The 21,160-nt window shown below is 52.1% G+C and overlaps 4 protein-coding genes across 4 annotated transcripts in view; 1 reads left to right on the top strand and 3 right to left on the bottom strand.

The window, feature by feature from the left end:
* CLIP2 (CAP-Gly domain containing linker protein 2) overlaps positions 1–21,160 on the bottom strand; it is a 311,706-nt gene that overhangs the window by 50,496 nt on the left and 240,050 nt on the right. The gene's annotated exons all lie outside the window — the stretch shown is intronic.
* Positions 1,756–8,887, bottom strand: LOC131091674 (fibrinogen-like protein 1-like protein). Its single transcript, XM_058037858.1, has 4 exons — positions 8,884–8,887; positions 6,563–6,706; positions 4,177–4,239; positions 1,756–2,390 (listed from the first exon to the last, which is right to left on the bottom strand). The coding sequence occupies exons 1-4, from the start codon at positions 8,885–8,887 to the stop codon at positions 1,756–1,758; spliced, it is 846 nt and encodes a 281-aa protein (XP_057893841.1).
* On the top strand, positions 11,800–14,901 carry LOC131091675 (fibrinogen-like protein 1-like protein). The gene is made up of 3 exons (XM_058037859.1): positions 11,800–11,803; positions 12,835–12,957; positions 14,261–14,901. Exons 1-3 carry the CDS (start codon positions 11,800–11,802, stop codon positions 14,899–14,901), a joined length of 768 nt encoding a protein of 255 aa, XP_057893842.1.
* On the bottom strand, positions 17,333–18,697 carry LOC131091676 (fibrinogen-like protein 1-like protein). The gene is made up of 2 exons (XM_058037860.1): positions 18,529–18,697; positions 17,333–17,961 (listed from the first exon to the last, which is right to left on the bottom strand). The coding sequence occupies exons 1-2, from the start codon at positions 18,695–18,697 to the stop codon at positions 17,333–17,335; spliced, it is 798 nt and encodes a 265-aa protein (XP_057893843.1).

Consider the following 21,160-nt stretch of genomic DNA (forward strand, 5'->3'; position numbering starts at 1 on the left):
CTGCACCGCACTGCTCCTGTACCGCTCCCGCACCGCTCCTGTACCGCACCGCCCCGGCCGGGGACACGGGCACTGTTCTCGCTCCGCGCACCCGCAACCCGAACCCTCTGTGAGCACCCTGCTCCTCGCTGCACGGATCCTGCACCCCGCTCTGGGCACCCTGCTCCCGGCTGCGCACAACCTACACCCGCTGTGCGCACCTTCCACCCGCTGTGGGTACCCTGCTCCTCGCTGCAAGAATCCTGCACCCTGCTCTGGGCAACCTTTTCCCCCCTGTGCACACCCTGCTCCCTGCTGTGGGCACCTTCCACCCGCTGTGCACACCCTGCTCCCTGCTGTGGGCACCCTGCTGTCCACGGCACGGATCCTGCACCCTGCTCTGTGCACCCTGCACCCTCAGTGCACACCCTGTACTCCCCACTGTGAAAATGTCTGGTGAGACCAAGCCAGGATCGCTGTCACCCAACTGTCACCCTCTGGGCACGTCCCACACACCCAGTCCCTCCTGCTGCCACCGTGGTTTCACTCCTCACACCCTGGGACAGCTTGATGCCCTGTTAGCCACTGGCTCTGGAGAGGTGGGAGCCGAGGGACAGCCTGTCCCTGGGATACCCTGTCACCAGAGCACCCTGTCACCAGAGCCCCTGTCACTGGGACACCCTATCCCTGTGGCACCCTGTCACCAGGACACCCTATCAGTGGGACACACTATCACCGGGACACCTTTGTCACTGGGGCACCCTGTCATTGGGACACCCTGTCAATGGGACACCCTGTTATTGGGACACTCTGTCACCAGGGCACCCTGTCATGGCACATCTGTGCAGTCCCTTTGTCCCCTGAGGAAGGCTGACTGACTGGGACCAGGAACTGCTGCCACAGGGTCACCAAATGATGCAGGGATTAAGCAGCCTAGAAGAAAAATTCCAGGCCCCCTCTAACAGCCATGTCTCCTTGCTCTTCCAGCTTCTGACCCCAGCAGAGGAGAGCTGCTCTTCCAGCCAGCACAAATCCATGCTGGAGCTGCTCTGTGGATCCCCTCCCTGTGCTCTGCAGGTCACAGGGCCTTCATCACAGTGTAACTGGGTTTAATTTTCTTACATCCCTGAGAAACACTCAAGGCTTTCTCTCTCTCCAGGCTGAGTAACCTGGTTTAGTGGAAGGTGTCCCTACCCATGGCAGGGGGTTTGGAATGAGATGGGTTTTAAGGTCCCTTCCAACCCAAACCAGGCTGTGATTCTATGATAAGCCTCAAGACTCCAGTCCTGGCTCCTGACATGGGATTTCTTGGGTCTCAGGGGAGGAGATCAGAGGTACAGAACAGATGTCATTACTGAAGAATGAGCTCAAGCAAGCATGTTTATTGGATGCCTTATCAAACACTGCAGAAAGGCTCAGAGTACATGGAAATTTGGGGCATTGCTTTCTGTGAGTTCTGGAGACAGCAAGGAAACTCTGATGTAACTCCAGGGCTGTGTGTTTTCCTCCTGCAGGGAAGGTACATGTGGAATCCACAAATTTCATCAGTGTTTTTTTAATTCTTGATTATGACCATAATAACAAGGAATCATTGGCAAGCACAGGGGAATGGAGCTGAGCAGAGGGGAGTCTGCAGTTGGAGAGGGGGATTGTAAAGTGGCATTTCATTAAAGCCCTGCTACCCTTGTGCTCCTCGCTCTGCTCCAGAGAGGCTCACACTCTTTGGCCACGCAGAGCCTTTGCAGTGTCCACTGTGGACAGGAGGAGGAGGAAGCACTAACAATAAGAAGCTGGTTTAATGAGGATTAGAGAGGATTTGCAGTTCCCCTTGCACAGGTTGCCCCATGTCAGGCCCCCCTTGTAATTCAGCCTCACGGAGTAACAGGACGAGTACCACCACCCTCCCTCATAGCTGTAGGCACAGTTCTTACTGTAGGTGTCCTGGTCCTGGTCCTTTGTGGAGAATTTCATGTTGTCGTGCATGTTGTTGGGGTTGTCTGAGGTCATGGCGTCGCCGGCCGTGCCGTTGTAGGAGCCCAGCCGGAGGCGGTAGCCGTGCTCCTCGTCCTCCACGCTGAACAGGTTGTAGTCTGCGAAGCTGAGGTTGTCTGCAGAGTCCTGGATGACAAACCTCACCTGGTACACCTTCTGCTTGGCAATCTGGTGGATGTACTCGGTGCCCAGCCAGTACTCGGTGCGCACGTTCCCGAAGCCGAACTTGTAGGTGCTCCAGGCCTCGGCCCAGGTGACCGGGGTGTCCCTCTGGTTCCTCTGGATGACGGTCCAGCCCCCGTGGGTCACGTTCATCTCGCAGTACACCACCAGGTGGTGCAGCCCCTTGGGCTGGATGATGTACACACCGCTGTGGCTTCCCCGGGGGATCTCGCTGCAGTCCTTGGGCCACCCTGAGGCTGCAAACAGGAGATGGTTATTGAATCCCCCTGAAAATGGGGCGTTCTTTAGTGTCTGAATCCTTTTGCACACACATTCCTAGGCTGTATTCCTGCCATGTGCTCACAGGAGTAAAGCAAAATCTTGCATGATCAATGATTTGATAAACTCTTACATGATCAATGTAAGACTTTATCAAATCAGGGCAACCTGGGCGTGGGAGTAATGTGCTCTGACTCCAATGATTCAGAAGGCTGAGGAATTGCTTTATTAAGCTATATTATATTACACTATACTATGTTATTAAATATAGCAATATTATATTATTATATATATTATATATTATAATTATTATATCATAACATAATATAAGAATTATAATGTAATACATGACAATATATTATATTATGTTATATTATATTATATTATATTATATTATATTATATTATATTATAATTGTTCTGGTTTGTAGCAATATATTATTATTATTATTGTAATAATAATATAATATAGTAATATTATATTATAGTAATATTATATTGTAGTAATATAATATAATAATATTATATTATAGTAATATAATATTACTATATTATATTATTACTATACTATTATATTACACTATACTATATAGTATACTATAGTAGTACTATACTATACTAAAGTATAGTATAGTACTACACTATACTATACTAAAGAAAAACCCATGACCCTTTCAGTTATGACACAGCTTTGATCCAATTGGTCTCACAGTCCAAACAACCATCAGCAAAGTCCAATTAACAAATCCCTTTTGGTGAACAATCTCCACAACACATCCCACATGTGCCAAACAACAGGAGCAGCAAGCAGGGATAAGGATTGTGTTAATTCCCTTCTCTCTCTGAGCTTTCTCACTGCCTTTCCCAGGAAAAATCCTGGGAGAGAGAATTATGTCTCTCTCTGTTCAAAGAGTTTGTGAATGCCACAAGAGTTGAGCTTCACATCTTCCTAAGAGAGGGTTCAAAGTGATGGGGACATACTGTGAAAACGTCTGGTGAGACCAAGCCAGGATCTCTGTCACCCAGGGACCCCATCCAGGCTGGGCTGAGCCTCAGGGATTTGCCTGTATCATGCAGATGATGCATCACCCCAGACAAATGCAAATCTGGGGCACAAAGTCACTTGCTGGTACAGCACAGAGGTTTAGTGCTCTGCCCCAGAGAGAGGGTGGCTGTGACATCCATGTCTCCAACAATTAAATCAGCCCATGGGACCTCAACGGGGCAAAGCCATTGTTGCTCTCTGGCCTTACCCAAGTAGCTCTTTGAAGGCTTCCTGACTGTTGGATTTGATTATGGCCTTTCCATGCCCCAGAGTGTCTGCACCTCATACAACAAACAGCTGAATGCACCTACACACTGCTGGGAAGGAATTTGCTCCACTTCCAGTGCCTCTGTCACCAGCTGTCCCCACCCAGGCAGGACCTATCTTTGCCCTTCTGGGCAAATGTTGACCCAGCCAGCTCAGTGACTCTGTCACATCCAACTGTGTACTGAAAATAGGAAAGTGACTAATCACCACTTTCCAGGATTGAAGCATCACTTTCCAGTTTGCACCTTTATCTGGAAAATTCCCCATGCAAGAGCCCCTCGTGAGGTACTGAGCCCAGGACACAGCTGCAGCAGAGTCCCCTGAGGCTGTCGCTGCAGCCCATCAGACAATCCACATATTCCTGGCAGTGCAGGTGTAAGACATGGGAGAGTTGTCTGAGGGCTCTTGGTGAGCCCAGTGATGGTGGAACCCCCAGGAGAGGCAGAGACTCACCATGGCTCACTGGAGGGTGGTGGGCGATGTCCCTGGCCAGCCGGACGTGTCCATCACCATCACCTAAAGTAGCACAGGAGACAGGGGTGAGTGTGGAGGGGTTTGAGGGATCCCAGGATGAGATGGGAGTCTTGACTCCATGTTTCACAAGGCTGATGTATTATTTTATGATATATATTATATGAAAAGAAAATCATATACTAAAACTATACTAAGGAAAAGAGAAAGGAGACATCAGGAAGCTAGAAAAGAATGAATAATAAAATCTTGTGACTGACCAGAGTCCCCACACAGCTGGACCTGTGATTGGTCATCAAGTAAAAACAATCCACGTGAGACCAATCAAAGATGCACCTGTTGGTGAACCATCTCCAGACCACATTCCACAGCCATCAGATAATTATTGTTTACATTTATTTTCTGAGGTTTCTCAGGAGAAAAATCCTGGCAAAAGTATTTTTCAGAAAATATGTCAGTGACAGAGTGAGTGTGGGGAGTAGACATGTCAAAGGCCTGCTAGGAGAGCTCAGTCTTCTCCAGATGATATTTTTCTGTTACTGGTGTTAATTCCAAAGGAATTCACCAATTTCAGATATCAACAAGTTGGTAATTTGGGGGAATTTACATGGTGTCAGAGTGAGGCTGATGCTTTTTTGTGGAAAGGATTTGGGGATACTGTGCAGGGGAAAACCCCTAATGGTGGTGGCAGCACTGGGAAGGTGAGTGTCAGAGTGCAGCAGCTGCAGCTGGGACTTGGGAGGAAGAAGGATTAAAGAGAGGGGGAAGAAATGTGAGAGCAGACACAGGAAAACTGGCTCAGGTGCCAGGAGCTGGGAGAGGAGTCTGCTCAAAAGGGAATTTGAAGGATGTTGCTGGAAGAGAGGAAAATTTAGAATGAGTTAATGCAGAAATGTCTTTTGCAAGGACATCTCTGTATCCACTGATGGCTGTAAAAGAGAAGGATCAGTCTCAGGCTCATGGAATCACAAAAGCCACTCCTGTTCCCTCTCTACAACAGACAATTCACCCTGCAGCTGCTCAGGTGACATCCTCAGATACTGCTCCCTGCCTTCAGTCCCAGCTGGCACTGTCACCTCCTCCCTTGGGCAGTGTTTGACTTGAGCCTCTTGCACTCTGCATAAGCCCTGACACATTCTGCCTCCCATTCCTGACACATTCTGCCTGCCAGACTTCTGACTTTCTCAATTTTGATATTGGCTCTTTTTGACTCACTTTGACTCTCTTTCCAACCTGAGCTTGTGTGGAGTGGGAAACACTCATGACATGGCCTGCAGGAGTTTCCTACCATGGCATTTACTACAGGCACATGGAGCTGTTCACTCCTGTTTGTGTTGTAAGGCATTAAATCTGCCTCTGCTCCCTTCTGCCTTCATACCCCATCCCTTTGTCAGCATTCCTCTCCAAGTCAGCCTTTGGAATGCTGCCTGTCTCTCCTGGTTTGCATCCATGCTGTTGATGTTTTCAGAGCACACCACAGTGCTGTGGGTGAGAGATCACAAAATCAGAATATCCCAGGTAGGAAGGAAACCACAAGGGTCATCAACTCCAACTCCCTGCACAGGACAACCCCACAATCACACCATGTTCCTGAGAGCACTGTGGAGCCCAGAGCACACATTCTTTCTCTACTCAGACTTGCAGTTCTTGCTGAACCCTTGTTCAGGCTCAGTGCTCCCTGTGCTGGCAGTTTCCTGACAGGTGATCTGAAACCAAACACTTGGACCTTGAGCTCCTCTGACAAGCACATTTCTTGTTCCCTTGGAAGGGAATCAGCTCTTTCTCATGCTACATCCCACCCACAGCCCCTGTGTTTTCCCTGAGCATTTCCTCAAGGGCTCCTCACTGCTTCTGGTACCTGTAGGACACTCTGTGCCATCACCTGGCTGATTGCCCTGGGCCAGGGCCACTGCCCAAACTCTTTGTATTAACTTCATTTATTTCCTCTTTGTATTAACTTCATTTATTTCCTCTTTGTACTGAGGTCTCCCTTTTATTCAGTTCTCCACTGATGATTTCCAGAGATGGGAGCTGTTCTCCCTGTCTTCAAAACACACTGGGACCATCTTTTACCCTTCTCCAAGGAAGAGCACATGGCCCACGAGAGTCTGGGCATGGTCTTGCTGCCAATTTGTCCTTTCTATTCTGTCCCTTATGGACAGAATAACTTCCTGCCATGCAGGAGATGAGACAGGCAGCAAGCAGAGGGGCACCCTAAGGTTACTCTTGCTCCAGTAGGACACTCTCAGATCAGTATTTAGTCCTTCCTTGGTGTGACAGAGGTCACAGGCTGGTGAGGATGTGGGCTCTGTAGGATCTGACTGATCAGGAGCTTGCTTGTCTCTCCCTGTTTCAGGGCCACACTTACCCAGCTGGGAGGGCTCTGGGGGAGCATTCATAATGTCATCCATGGTGCCATTGAGGAGGTACAAGTTCCTTATGTCAACATCAGGAAATGATGCTGCCAGGGCCAGCAGGCAGGTCAAAAGCAGGAGACAAAGGCCCTGGGTAGCTGAAATGGGAAGGGATTGGAAGAAAGAGATCAGAATTCTTCTATTGGAAAGCCACTAACCCCATTCTGAGTAAAAGAGGAAAATAAAACTCTGTGTAGAGCTCCCTCAGAGCCATGAGCCCCATGCTGATGAGTTCATTTAGATGAGCTGTCCTGTACACATTAGCAGGAGTCACAGGAGTCATTAGTGGTGGCACCTGCTGTAGGGGTATTTGAGACCAAAGAAGTGCCAAAACCTTGTCCAAACCCAAAGTGTCCATAATCAGAAATCCCTATAAAAGTCAAGATTTGGGAATAAACATAACAAGCAGGGTGAACACAGAGGGAGGGATCCCCTTTTTGCCCAGCTCCCATGACACAGAATTCACAGAATCCCTGGGTTGCAAGAGACCTTCAAGATCATTGAGTCCAACCCAGCCCCAACACCTCAACCCAACCCTGGCACCCAGTGCCACATCCAGGCTTTGTTAAACACACCCAGGCATGGGGACTCCAGCACCTCCCCAGGCAGCCATTCCAGAACTTTATCACCCTTTCTGTAAAAAACTTTTTCCTGATATCCAACCTGTATTTCCCTTGGCACAGCTCGAGGCTGTGTGCTCTGATTCTGTCAGTGCTGCCTGGAGAAAGAGCCCAACCCCACCTGGGCACAGCCACCTTTCAGGGTGTTGTAGAGTGGTAAGTTCACCCCTGAGTCTCCTTTTGTCCACGCTGAGCACCCCCAGCTCCCTCAGGGGTTCCTCACAGGGTTTGTGTTCCCAGCCCCTCTCCAGCCTCGTTTCCTCCTCTGGATGTGCTCCAGCCCCTCCATGTCCCTCCCAAGCTGAGGGGCCAGAGCTGGACACAGCACTCAGGTGTGTCCTCAGCAGTGGTTTGAGCTGGGGCTGCCCTGGGGCTGTGGGCAGCAGGGCCCTGGGGTGGAACAAGCCCCAGGCAGGGCTCTGTGTGTGTGCCAGCAGCATGGCAAATGGAGGCAGCACAGCCCTCCAGGATCAGAGTGGGTCTGGGGTAAATGATGCCCTTTCTGTGCTTATGTTGGTTGTGTGGCTGCTTCAAGGTTTCCATATGAGGACAGCTGCTCTGGTCTGGTCTGGTTCAGAGCACTAGGAAAAACCAGCACACTTTTGGCAGTATTCAAGCTAAGCAGAATAACAGAAAGTTTGTCCTGATTCCTAGAGTGGGACACTGTGGAGCTGCCTGCCCGTGGGGAATTCTGTTCCTGATGAGACACTCACAGCTCACCTGGCAGATTACCAATGTGAGTCCCTCAGTGTTCAAAACCAAGCAGAGCCAACACCTATTGCATTTCCCAGGGGTACCTGGGTTTGGCACCATTCTCTGGGATGCCTGAGAAGGAAAATGATCATGGATGGCAGCCTGGAACCACGGTGTGGGATCACAGCCCCCCTAGAGACAAACACCCCATTCTGGGAATGCTGAGATGCCCCAACCTATCGTGCTGGTTACAGTTTTACAGAAAGTCTTGTAAAAACTCTTCACTCCAACTGATTCATTTCTCAGTTCCTACTGAGACATTGCATATGTTGATATACTGTTGTATATCAACATTGGGTGTGTTGATATACTTGTGTTTAGGGACATGTTTAAAGGTATTTTTCCTTGAGGCCCCCAGGGAAGAAATGCTCCCTGCCCTGCCAGCCCTTCCCTGGGACTGGTCCTGAAAACTCTGCATAGGAAGGAGATGCAAAGGAGGATCAGTCTCTTGTGGGTGCTGTGCTGGGGACAGCAATGTGCCATTGAGCATCTGACCTCCAGATCTGGGTACCTGTTCAATATCACATTCAGCAGGAAAACCTAAAAAATCCCTTTTCTACTCGAGAGTGTTTAACACTTTCTTTGGAGAACTGAAAATTGCAAAGAATGGTGAATACAAAACTTGTAAAATGGTCTGTGTGGTGCTCCAGGGCTACACTGGTACAACCTGGATACAGCGGAGCATGCAGGCTCAGCCCAGGGCAGAGCAGGCACAGACAAGGACTCAGTACCAGGATCAGAGTGGACAAACCCCACAGCAAAGTGCTGGGATACCCTGTGAGCTGCAGGCACACACTGAGGTGCTGTCCCATCCCATCCCATCCCATCCCATCCCATCCCATCCCATCCCATCCCATCCCATCCCGTCCCATCCCATCCCATCCATCCCACCCCACACTCACCCATGCTGTCTCTGTGGGCACCTGTGGAGCTCACAGCTGGGTGCTTTTGGCCTGGCTGCAGGGGTGTCCAGCCTGAAAGTTATAGGGTTGGGCAGGGGAGGGGGTGGAGGCAATGAGACCCAAACCTCAGCACTTGTCCCCTGCTTGGCAGCAGGACCAGTGGCTCAGGGCTTATTTGCTCTCCACCATCAAGTGATCAGTCCTCAGGCACTGAAGTCACACAGGTGAAGAGCTTTCTCCAGGGGCAAAGCAAATAATTTGGTGGCAATAAGCAAATGCTTTGAAATGACCCCAATTCAGTGTGCAGTGTTTCCCCAGGGAATGACGTTCTTGGGGCGTCTCCACAGGGCTCAACTGGTGAGCAAACACCCAGGTGACCTTCACCTCCTGCATGGAAATCAAACACAGGCGTAAATCGCTCTCTTCAGAGCTGGCATTGAGCTCAGCAGCCCCTGGGAACCCCACAGACCCTTCAGGGAAGAGGCACTCCAGTGTTCTGGGAAACTGAGCCCTGAACTTCACAAAGCTCCACTCCAGTGCCTGCTGACACCCCTGCCCTGCCAATGCCACACTGCCCCTTGTGCAACACCCGCTGTGCCCCCCTGGCACCAATCTCAAGGGAGTTCTGGGCATCATGAAGTGCCATTGATGTAAAATGGTCTCACTTGGAGCCCCTCTCTGCTCTAGGAGCACTCACACCATGGATGTGTACAGAAAATGCCAGACCTTTCTTTCAAATCTTTCTGGCTGCTGGGCTGCAGGAGCCCTCCTGACTGAGAACACTGCAGGCATCCATGCCAGGGAAAAGGGGAAGGAAGGGAAATTACATTTTAAAAAATCTTCTTGGGTCTGTTCAAAGCCAAAAAAAAAAAAAAAAAAAAAAAAAAGGAAGAGAAGTTATGGGGCCTCCATTCCCTGACATTCACAACCGACCTTAAACAGCCCATTCAAGTTTGGCACTGAGGCCAAACCAGAGGCACCCAGAGATCCCCCTGGTTTTGGACACCCTGTGTCTCCAGTTCTCTGCAGATCCCCTCTCCAGCCCTCACATCTCAGTGCTGGGCCCCCACAGCCAGCCCAGCTGGGGGATTTGCCCTTTCAGGGTTAACAGCTGTCATGGCCCTCAAGGCCTGTCACACCCAGGGCCTTCCCCTGGGCCTGTGAGGTTTAAACTCAGTTTAAACTCAGCCCCAGAGCTCCAGTCCTCATCTGAGCCACACTGGGAGCACAAAGGGGGACCCCAGTCCCCTCTCTGTCCACCTTTTCTGGATGGATCTCAGACTTACTCTGTGGGTGGTTTATTTCCTGGATGGACTGCTCCCATCTCTGCCATAGCACATTTCCAGCCCTGCCCTGTGTCCCTTCATCAAGGATCCTGGATCCAGCTGGGTTTGCCTCACATGGAGCCCACACTCAGCCCTTCCCACTGTGCTTGGACCTGGCAGGACAGACATCTCCTCCTCATCTCATATCTCATCTCATATCTCATCTCATCTCATCTCATCTCATCTCATCTCATCTCATCTCATCTCATCTCATCTCATCTCATCTATCATCTCCTCCTCCTCTCCTCCTTGGCTCCCAACCTCTCACCAAGCTGACAGAGGTGACATTGAGGGGTTCAGATGGAACCTGACCACAGAATCATGGATTCATTAAGGTTGGAAAAGACCTCTATGATCAGTAAGTCCAACTGTCAACCCAGCATCACTGTGTTCACCAACAAATCATGTCCTCAAGTGTCATATCCACATTTCTTTTAATGTTTCCAGGGATGGTGACTCTACCACTATCCTGGGCAGCCTGTTCCAGTGCTTGACAACCTTCTCCATGAAGAAATTTTTCCAAATATCTAATCTAAAACTCCCCTGGTGCAGCTTGAGGAGTTGACTAATGACTATTGACTACAACTTGACTATTTTCTCTCTAAATAGAAAGACTATGACTCTTTCTATTATCTTGGAGATGTCTGGGTGCCACTGTCCATCAAGGCCTGCAAGTGGCACTGCTGGATTCCCACAGCATGGAAAGTTTGGTGGGAACCTCAGCTTGACCCTGGATTGCTCTGAGGAGCAGGTGTGAAGCTGTGCCGTGAAAAAAAGTCTGATCAGAAACCAACACAGAAGAAGAAGGCAGAAGGGCCACATCTTTATCTTCTTAAATTTGACTTGAAAAGCTTATGGAGCTTCCTGGACCCTCTGGCAGAAAGAACAACCCTCCCAAAGCATTCGTCCAGAGAGGATTTTGATCCAGAAGACAGAGAAACTCCTGATCAACATTTCTGGGACTGAAGGTGGATCTGTAGGGACTCAACTGGCCAAAGACAGGGATTGGGAAGGAGAGTGCAAAGGGACCCACAGACCCCTGTTTGTGAACTGGAGCCCTGGCTCAGAGCATGGGGTGCAGCTCTGGCTGCAGGACACTGGCTCCAGCCCCTGATTGATCCTAAACCTGCCCGTGGAGAGTTAGTGAGGGGGGACCTCTCTTGAGGACCTGTCCTCAGCTTTCCAAGGTCGTGCTTGGAACTGGTCACACAGACCTCTCCTCCTTTGCTGGTTTCTGTATATCCTTAAAAAGCTGAGTCTCTCCACTTCACTTTGATCACAGCCCTCTGGATTTGGCTCCAAGTGTGCAATTCACATGTAGTGTTTATGCAGGGACAGTCACTAACTGGAACTCCTCAGCATGGAGGGGTTGTTCTGCACTCTCTGGCTGGAAGCACACGTGTCCCTCCCCTCAGCTGTGCCGTCATGGGATCTGGAAACTGCTCCAGCCACACTCTGCAAGTGCCTCCTTGTGCCTCTAGAAATGCTGAGTGTGAGCACACTGGGTGTGTGCAGTGCCTATAAAGGCAGCGTGGCCAGCTCTGATGGGAGGCTGCTCCATTGGCTCCTGCTCTGTGCTGGGTGTGTCGTGATGGGTGAGTTTCCTGCTCAGCTCCACCTCACTGCAGTGTGGTGCTGGGCTCAAATGAGACGTCACGGGGTGAGTATGCAGGGAATGATGAGCAGGACAGCAGCTGTGAGTTTCCCTGGGAGCAGGAGGGCTGCCAGAGCAAAGCACCAAACATCACACACGCTTGGTGCCAGCCTGTGCCTGCCCCAGGCTCCCTGTGCCAGGTGTTCCAACATCCTGCCAAGGAGGGTTAATGTGGAGACCTGAGCTTCCCCTTGGTCCTTTCCCTGCTTGACCAGTGCATGTGGCACGTGTGGCTGCTCAGGGATCCTGCCCCAGGCACGGTGGCATCTCCCCAGGAGCTGAGTGAGTGCAGGGAGCAGGGGGTGCTGCTGGTCAGCAAACAAGGTTTGGGTTTCAGGACGTTTCCTCCTGTTTGCTCAGGAGCAGTGAAGTAGGAGCTGTGGTGATGTGTGGGAATCCACAAAATCAGAGGGTTTGGGAAAGCTGCAGAAGGCAGGCCCCAGAGACAGCAGAACTGTGATTAGAGCTAAGCAGCAGCCATGAGATTGGTCAGCAGGAAAATTATTTAAGCTGTAGAAAAGCAAATACAAGTAGAACAATTATCTATGTATTAACACTTCTCTAGAATAACTCTCTAAGCTACAGAAAAGTTTATCTAGCAAGAAATTAAGAAGGTTGAATCTTAATAATGGAGCTCTGTGCATTGTGTTTAAGACTCACAAGCAGGTATTGTATTTGAAATAAGCCAACATTGTTTAACCAAAGGTATGTGTGCTTATAGTGGTTGGATAGAACTACTGTCAATGTGCTTTTGCTTTGTGTGATTGGTCAAAAATTTTATAAAGTGAGTTGTAACATTGAGTTCTTGGTCTGCTGCCTGGGATGTGAGCTGCTGGCATCTTCCCATTGTCATAACCATGTCATGAGACTGATGCAGGAATCAGCTCAAGGCACGTTCCCAGCAGCCCCATCCCGGTGGTGATTTGTTCATCACCCCCTGCCAGCGTCAGTGATGGGCACTTTCTTCCCCAGGGCTCCAGGCTGGGACACCCTGGCTGCACCGGGACCTTGTCCTGCTGCCCACCCTGGTGGTGGCAACGCTGCTGCTCTGTGCCAGCGCCGGCCCCGCCGTGCCCGCGGCCAGCCCCCGCAGCCGTGAGTACGGGCTTGGGGCACAGGGGGCACGGGGGGCACAGGGGGAACAGGGGGCACAGAGGGGCACAGGGGGGCACAGAGGGGCACAGGGGGCACAGGGGGTACAGGGGGCACAGGGGGCACAGGGGGCACAGGGGGACAGAGCAGGATACTCAGGGCTGCTCTATGCCAGGGAAGGGGAGCAAACACCCAAAGGAGTGCACAGCACAGGAGCTCCTCACACACACAACCCCTGAGTCAGGGCTTTTACAGCCTGGCTGCTGCCACGTCACCTTCACCCCTTGGGTGGGTCCACGCTGAAACCAACAGGGTTTTGCCAAAACACCACAGCTCGGAAGGATTGCTGTGCCAAAACACCACATCTTGGAAGGGTTGCTGTGCCAAAACACCACAGCTTGGAAGAGTTGCTGTGCCAAAACAGCTGGAAGGATTGCTGTGCCAAAACATCACAGCTTAGAAGGATTGCTGTGCCAAAACAGCTTGGAGGGGTTGCTGTGCCAGATTTTCGAGGCTCAGTTCTAGGAGAGATCCTCCTAGGTATTTGTTTAGGTCTTGTTGGATTAGGAACATCCTCTTCCTCCCTTTAAGGGAGGATTACAGTACCCGCAAGACCCCAGAGTTTCGTGGGTTGAATTGGAATTGCCCGCAGCAAATTGTCTCCCATCAGACACAAACCAAGGAAAACAAATTAGTTAGTTTGGCTAGTAAGTCATGAGAGATCAGATAAATTATAACAAGCTGGGGAAAGAGACCTCTATAAGACCAAGGCAGAACAAAGCCTACTTATCCAATGCCATGAGTCCCAGGGAAAACATAAACCTGCTCCTCAGGTTTCCCTCTGCCAGAGAAGCTTTAAGGGGATGGTGAAGGAAAGGAGTCGGTTCTGATGGAGGGTTTGGATCCAGAGCTTTATTCTGGCCCTCAGGCCTCTGAATGCAGCACCAGCTCCAACAGAACTCCCTGGGCCCGTGGTTGCTGCTCCTTTAACCCCGGGGAGAGGGGCAGGGAAGGGGCAGGGAGCCACCAAGCAGGGACAGGAGGGGAGGGACAAAGGGACAAAGGACACCTGGATGGCCCGGTGCCCCCCAGGGGTAGAGGGCATCCTTAGGATCTGCCAATCACTCAGTGCCCTTCTGGAATGCCAGGACTGACTGACAGTGCTGGGATAGGTCAGGGATGGAAAGGAGAGGTGAGTGACACACACCTGGGAGGGAATTATCAGGGGAGGGGCCTGAGGTTAGCCTTGAAATCACAACCCAACAAGAGACCTTCTCTGTCCCCCATCCCCTGTTTGCTGCTGCAGCCCCAGCGTTCCCCCCGGACTGCAGCCACCTCCGCAAGGGCAGCCCCAGCGGGGTGTACGTGATCCAGCCCGCCCGCTCCCCCCCGCGCGTGGTCTGGTGCGACATGGACACCGAGGGCAAGGGCTGGACCGTGGTGCAGAGGAACTCCCACGACACCGAGCTCACGTGGAAGCAATCCTGGACCACCTACAAGTACGGCTTTGGCAACGTGCACAGCGATTACTGGCTGGGCACCGAGTACCTGCACCTGCTGACGCAGCAGGGCACATACAAGGTGCGCTTCGTGGTGCGGGACAAAGCCAACGTCACCCACTACGCCGAGTACGACATCTTCAGAGTGGAGAACGAGGCCAGCGGGTACCCCCTGAGGCTGGGCAGGCACTCTGGAGATGGGGATGACTACCTGACCCTCTACCACCCCAAGAAGGGGGGCATTCATGACAACATGAAGTTCAGCACGGTCGACAAGGACCAGGACCAGTACAGCGGGAACTGCGCCAAGAGCTACGGGGGGTGGTGGTACAACAGGTGCCAGAACGTCCTGCTCAATGCCAAAAACTACATTGTGTGGCCAGGATTCTGTGATAAAGGTGACTGTGCGTCCTCCCTGATCCTGGTCAAACCCACAGATGTGTGTTGACCATGCCCAGCCCCCTGGGAGTGTGGGGGTGCCACCATCCCCAGCTCGGTGCCCTATTCCCATGCCAGTCCCAGTGCACATCCTGCTCTTCCCACAGCTCCTGTTCCCTCACCAGCCAAAACACAGCAGCCCTGGGGCTCAGGAGCCATCACCCAGAGTGCTGGGCACACGGGCAGCTTTGTCCAGTGCCATGATGCTGGCTGGCACTGGGGCACGGGCACTGGTTTGGGGTGGGTGCACCCGCTCCCATCCCGGGGAGGGGGACACGGTGCCAACTCCCTTCCCCTGCAGTCGGTGACCCCTGCTTTGCCCAGGCCCTGCTCCCTCCCTGAGCCCCGCACACCCCACAGCTCTGCTATCCATGGTGGGAGGAATCAGCTGCAATAAACCCTGGAGCCTGACTGTGCTGCCTCATGTCTGCCTGCACACGGTGTGGGGGGTCACTCTGCCCACTCTTCAGGGTGGCAGACTTGGGGGAAACTGTGTTAGGCAATACTCCTTCCAATGGCTTGTTCCAGCCTGGACTGTGGCTGTAAGGCTACAATCAGCCAACAGGGCCAGCAAAGCCCTGATCATGCACAACCCTCACTCACAGTTTGCCCCTGTTCATGGCTGGGTGGTTGCTTTGTGCTGATAAAGAGAAGAAACACCACAGGCTGGAGTGTGGAGAGGGCAGTGGACTCCCTGAGGGTGTGAGTGATGTGGGTCAGTCGGTCCCATTATTCCCTGCTGCAGACAGGGAATGTGTCTATGAAGGTCCCTTGTGATGCAGGGAAATTTGATCTTGGGGCCTGAAAGAACCCACAGCTCCTCTCCTCCCTCTGTGGAAGGAAAGCTGAGCTCAAGGAAGGTTTTGTGGCTCAGAATGCTGAACACCATGGGACTCTGGAGCCAAAATCTGTGACCAAGGTCCCAGGGCACTTGCAGAGCTGTGGCAGTGCATTGTTCCTGAAGAGCTGTCAAGTTCCCAAGGAGCATTCTTTGGCAGCCTTGGAGGCACCTGCAGGTGGGCAGCACTGCTTCCTGGGAAGACGGAGAGAGATATGAGGGTGCTGCTTGCTGAGAAAGGCTTCCCAGCTGGAGCTGAGCTGAGAGCAGCACTTCTGGACTAAGAGATGTGGCTGCTGGCTTAAAAAGGCATTGGTGCTCCAGCCTGGATGCACAGCCTAACAGAAGGGGAGAGCTGGACAAGGGCTTGGGGCTCCTGGTAAACAACATTCCAGCCAGCAGGGAGCCCTGAGCGGTGCTGAGCTGCATTCCTGGGTGTCTGTTGGAAAGAGAATAGCTGCACTCAGTGATCCTTGTGGGTCCCTTCCAACACAGAATATTCTGTGGATCTATGAGTGCAGCCAGTGAGACACCTGCTCTGTCAGCACTGCCAGACAACAGCGCAGCAGCCAATTATCCTCCTTCTGCTCAGCACCACACCACAGGTACCGTGTCCACTGCTCAGTTGTCCAGTGCACAAGGTTATCACCACACCAGACCACTTCCACACAGACCCAAGCTGATCCAGAATCTTGAAATTCTGGGATCCCTGCCCTGTCAGGCTGTCTGAGCTCTCACACCAGCCCAGACAGACCAGCCACATGGTGTTGTGTGGCCTTGCAGTAGTGTTCCACTCTCCCAGTTCCCTCCTAGCACACACAGGGTTAATGAGGCAGGATGACACTGGCCTGGCTTTCCAGGTCATGGCTGGCATGGTCCAACTGACCTGGTGCTTCCCTCACACCCTCTGCTTGCTGTTGGCTGTGTGATGCTATTTTCCCTTTGTGGAAGATCCCCTCCTTGGAATGCAACACTCTTCTATAAGTGAAAGCTTTGTCTCTAATTCCTCACTTGAGCTGTATGAAAAAATCTTCCTTTGAAAACTTTTTCTTACTGAACCAGAAGCCTCAGGTGTGCTTCTGGCAGGAAACAGGCAGCAGTTGCAAGGAGTTCCCAAATAAATGAAGGACACTGTGCAGGTCTGAAAGTGATTTTATTCTGCAGGATGAACACGGACTGCAGCAGGGATGTGCTGTGGACGTGGCCTGCCCTGGGGTCAGTATAGCTTAGGTCAGGTTAGCTGGTGATGGTGGTTACTTTTCTGCTGAAAACATCTGTACCCACAAAGCAAAAAGAGCATAAGACCATGCCGATCAGGAGGGGTTTAGGTTTCTGAGCACAGAGCTCTCTCCTGAAGGAACATGCTTGGATACTACAGTGTTTATAAAGATGCATTCTAATAATATTCCCCCCATAAGCCACCAAAGGTGAATGGCCAGAGACAGAGCCAGGAGCTTTGCTACTTTTCAGGACAGGAGGAAAGCAAGGCAGTTCTTGATACAGAGGAGCATCCCTATTCACCCCCAAGGCCTCATCATCAAATGGGCCCCAGCAGGGCACTGGCTGGGCCATGTGCTGCATGTGGACAGAGGGGTGTGGAGTTCTAGGGGTGTGGGGTTGGTTTGATGAGGATGGCCGAGGCTCTGCAGGTCCCCTTGCACAGCTTGCCCCACGTCAGCCCCCCCTTGACGTTCAGCTGCACAGAGTAACACGCTGAGTACCACCACCCACCCCCATAGCGTGAGGCACAGTTCCCTCTGTAAGTGTCCTGATCCCGATCCTTGGTGGAGAACTTCATGTTGTTGTGCACTTTCCTGGGATTGTCAGAATCCATGGCATCCTCTGCTGTCCCCGAGTGCGCTCCCAGCCTCAGCCGGTAGCCCTGGGACTCATCATCCAGGCTGAACAGGTTGTAGTCTGCGAACTTCATGTTGTTTGCAGCATCCCAGATGACAAACCTGACCTGGTACATCTTCTGCCTGGTGATCTGGTGGATGTACTCGGTGCCCAGCCAGAACTCAGCGTGCACATTGCCAAAGCCGTGCTTGTAGGTGCTCCAGGACTCGGCCCAGGTGATGTCCGTGTCCCGCCGGTTCCTCTGGATGACGGTCCAGCCCCCGTCTGCCCCGCTCATCTCACAGAACACCATGATGGGGTGCAGCCCCGTGGGCTGGATGATGTACACACCACTGGGGCTGCCAGCCAGAACCTCGCTGCAGTCCCTGGGCCAAGCTGGGGCAGCACACAGGGGGACAGAACAAAACCTGGGCATCAGGACAAGACCATGGGCAGGAGGGAGATTCATGTGGCCAGGGCACATGGGGGATAACCAGCTCTCCCAGCCCAGAGAGGTCTGGAGGTGAGAGTGGGTTGACCTCAGCCCTCTGTTCCTTTTTCATAGGGAAGACCAACAGCAATCAGCCCCACTGAAAGGCCCCAGACTGACTGAGCCAAGTTGATATCAGTCCAAGAGACTGAGTACAGGCACCAGTGGGCTCCCCTGGGTCTCCTGACAAAGGGGCTGTGCCACTACAGCCACGCTGGGAGGAAGGTGAGGAGGATCTAGCCCCTGCCTGTGACTCAGGGAATGGGGAAAAACAATCCCTTCAAGCACAAAGCCACCCTTCCCAGCCTGCACAGTGCACACACACACAGAGCCCTGCAGCCTGTGCTGGGCACACCTTCACCATCCTCCATCCTGGAGCAGGGTCAGGGTGAGGGACAGTGCCCAGTCCCGCCCCACCCAAAGCTGGCTGAACACATGCACACAACACCAGGTGCCCAAGGGATGTTACCTACTGGTTCTCTTCAGAGCACTCAGTGAAGAGTTGGAGGGAGATTTCTTGAAGGTGTTTAGGCTTTGTGTGTGCACACAATGGCCTGGTGAAGCCAAGATGAGCAGAGAAGCAAGGAGCAGAAGAGACTGAGCTGGTAGAAAGAGACAAGAAGAAAGAAGAAATGTGACCATCCCTCCCACGGCACCAACACCACACTAACAGGAGCCTGTGAGGTGCAGGAGGGCACCAAACATGCTGGGCAGCATCAGGCTGCTCCCTGCAAGCTGCAAAGCTACCAGAGGGGTCACAACCTGCCCTCTCCCCTTGATCAGTGGTGGACAAGTCAAACACGGGTAGTTTTGGGCAGAGCAAAGCAGCCATCAACTGCCTGAGCCAAGTTTCACCCCTGCTCCCTGGAGCAGGATCCTGGCTGGGCTGAGCCAGAAGCCAGGGCATGAGCAGCTGGTGCTCAGAGGGGGCAAATGCCCCTAAAGGGCACTGGTGCCATTGCTCCCCATCAGAGTGCAGGAACCAGAGCATGGAGCCTCTCCCTCTTGCTGAGCTGCCCTGCCTTTGCTCTCCCCATCAGAGTGCAGGAACCAGAGCATGGAGTCTTCTCTCCCTTGCTGAGCTGCCCTGCCTTTGCTCTGCCCATCAGTGTGCAGGAACCAGAGCATGGAGCCGCTCCCCGTGGCTGAGCTGCCCTCCCTTTGCCCTCCCCATTGCTGGCAAGCAGTGCCCACTTCCCAGCCCTGTACTCACCCATTGCTCCCTGTGGAAATGCCCTCTGGAGCGCAGAGCTCTGCACTGGCCGGGCACACAGAGGGATTTGTAGTGCCCTCTGCACTGGGCGGGCTGAGTGGGTCCTGCCTCCCTTTCCTGCTGCAGGAGATCAGGTTGGTTTCCTTTGTGCCTGCAGAAAACACCAGCTGAGCTGGAGGTGCCTGTGGTTCTGGATTGCAAAGGAAAGAATTCCAAGCAAGAATCCTTGGAATGGTCTCTTCTGTGAGTGCTGAGTGACTTGGATGGAATTTCCCCAAGGAACAGCATATTTGCAAACTTTGAAGAGCATTGCTCAGCAAACACTTGAATGCCACAGTGCCCAGCCAGGTGGAGAGCAAACACAGGTCTGTCCCTGCCTCCCACCACTGCAGCTGGTGCTGCCAGGTCAAGGGGCTCTTGTTTAATGTGCTCCAGCCCAGCCTGGCTTGGGGTGGGGCAGCAGAGCAGCCCCAAGGTCCCCATGGAGGGGAACTGCTGTGGGGCAGTGTTTGGAGCAGCTGATGTGTTCTGGGGTGCATGACACGGGCAGAGGGGTCTGTATCTGGGGGAAACAGGAGAAGTCTTGACTCCTCAGTGGGACACAGTCCTGACCTGCAAAGAAGCAGCTGAAGGGCCTGGTGAAAGGTTTCTGTAAGGCAGGTGAGACAGTTGTGGCCATGCAGGGTGAGAGGAAAGCATCTGCCCAGAAATGGAGTGAAAACAGGTGGATGGAGAGCAGCAATGGGGATCTGAGCATGTACAGAGGGGAGCTAAGTATGCTTGGAGGAAAAACAAGGGATTGAGTGTGCACAGAGGGGTGGTGAGGGATATCATAGTGGAGCCCATAGGAACTGAGCACCCACAGAAGGAACAGTGGGATCTGAGCATCTATGGAGGTCAGCAGAGGGAATCTGAGGTGAGCAAAAGAGGATGTGAGCTTGCCCAGGGGAGAAAAGTCAGCACTGAAGAGATGCTGAAAGGACCAAAGGAGATCTGAGTACTCAAGGAGTGGAACAGACGAGATCTGGGTGCACACAGAGGGAAATGGAGCGCACAAGAGTGTACAAGGGGAAAAATGACAACATCTGTTAGTGCAAGGAGAACAACAGAGGGGTTCTAAGAGAGCACAACAAGGGGAATGAAGAGGATATGAAAGCATCTGGGTAGGAATGGAGTGCATCTGAGAGTGATTGTAAGTGAAGTGAATGAGAAAGAGGGGATCCAGAGGAGCACTCAGAGGGAACAGAGAGAATTTGGAAACATGCAAAGGTATAGTTTGGTTTTAAGGCACTCAGAAAGAATGGCAGGGGCAGGCAGTGCACAAAAGTATAAATCTGATACAGTATCTGGCACAATAAATCTGGCTGTGTTCAGTGGGAGCTTGTGAGATCACAAATTCCCCATAGTGCAGTTTACCAGCACGGTCTAGCCCAGTCAAATAAGAACTCACACAATCCAGGTTCACAAATAGCATGGTGTAGGGAAGGAACAGGAAAGCAGATTCAGGATGTTGGTGATAAATGCACTATGAAGTGTTAACATGTATTAATGACAGAAAAGATAGTAACAGGGATCAATTAGCTATAAATATATATTGACCCAGTTATATACACAAACCATTCCCAGGTCTGCTCCAATACACTTGGAGGTGTGAAGCTCAAGCAGAGGCATCCCTTCAGGGGAGAAGGTGAGACACTGTCCATCTGCTGATCTCAAGCAAGCAGAGATGCTTCCCCCTCCTCTTTTTGCCCTGAGACCCCACTTTCATACCATAATTTTTGGCCAATTTTGCTCACATTGTTCTAGTGTTGGCCCTTGCTGGAGTCAGAGGCAGCCAAGGGACCCATCTCCTGTGTTTCTCAACCACTCCCATTGATTCTTGCCCAATTTAA

This window comes from Melospiza georgiana, chromosome 19 (genome assembly GCF_028018845.1).
Source record: "Melospiza georgiana isolate bMelGeo1 chromosome 19, bMelGeo1.pri, whole genome shotgun sequence".
Lineage (NCBI taxonomy): Eukaryota > Metazoa > Chordata > Aves > Passeriformes > Passerellidae > Melospiza > Melospiza georgiana.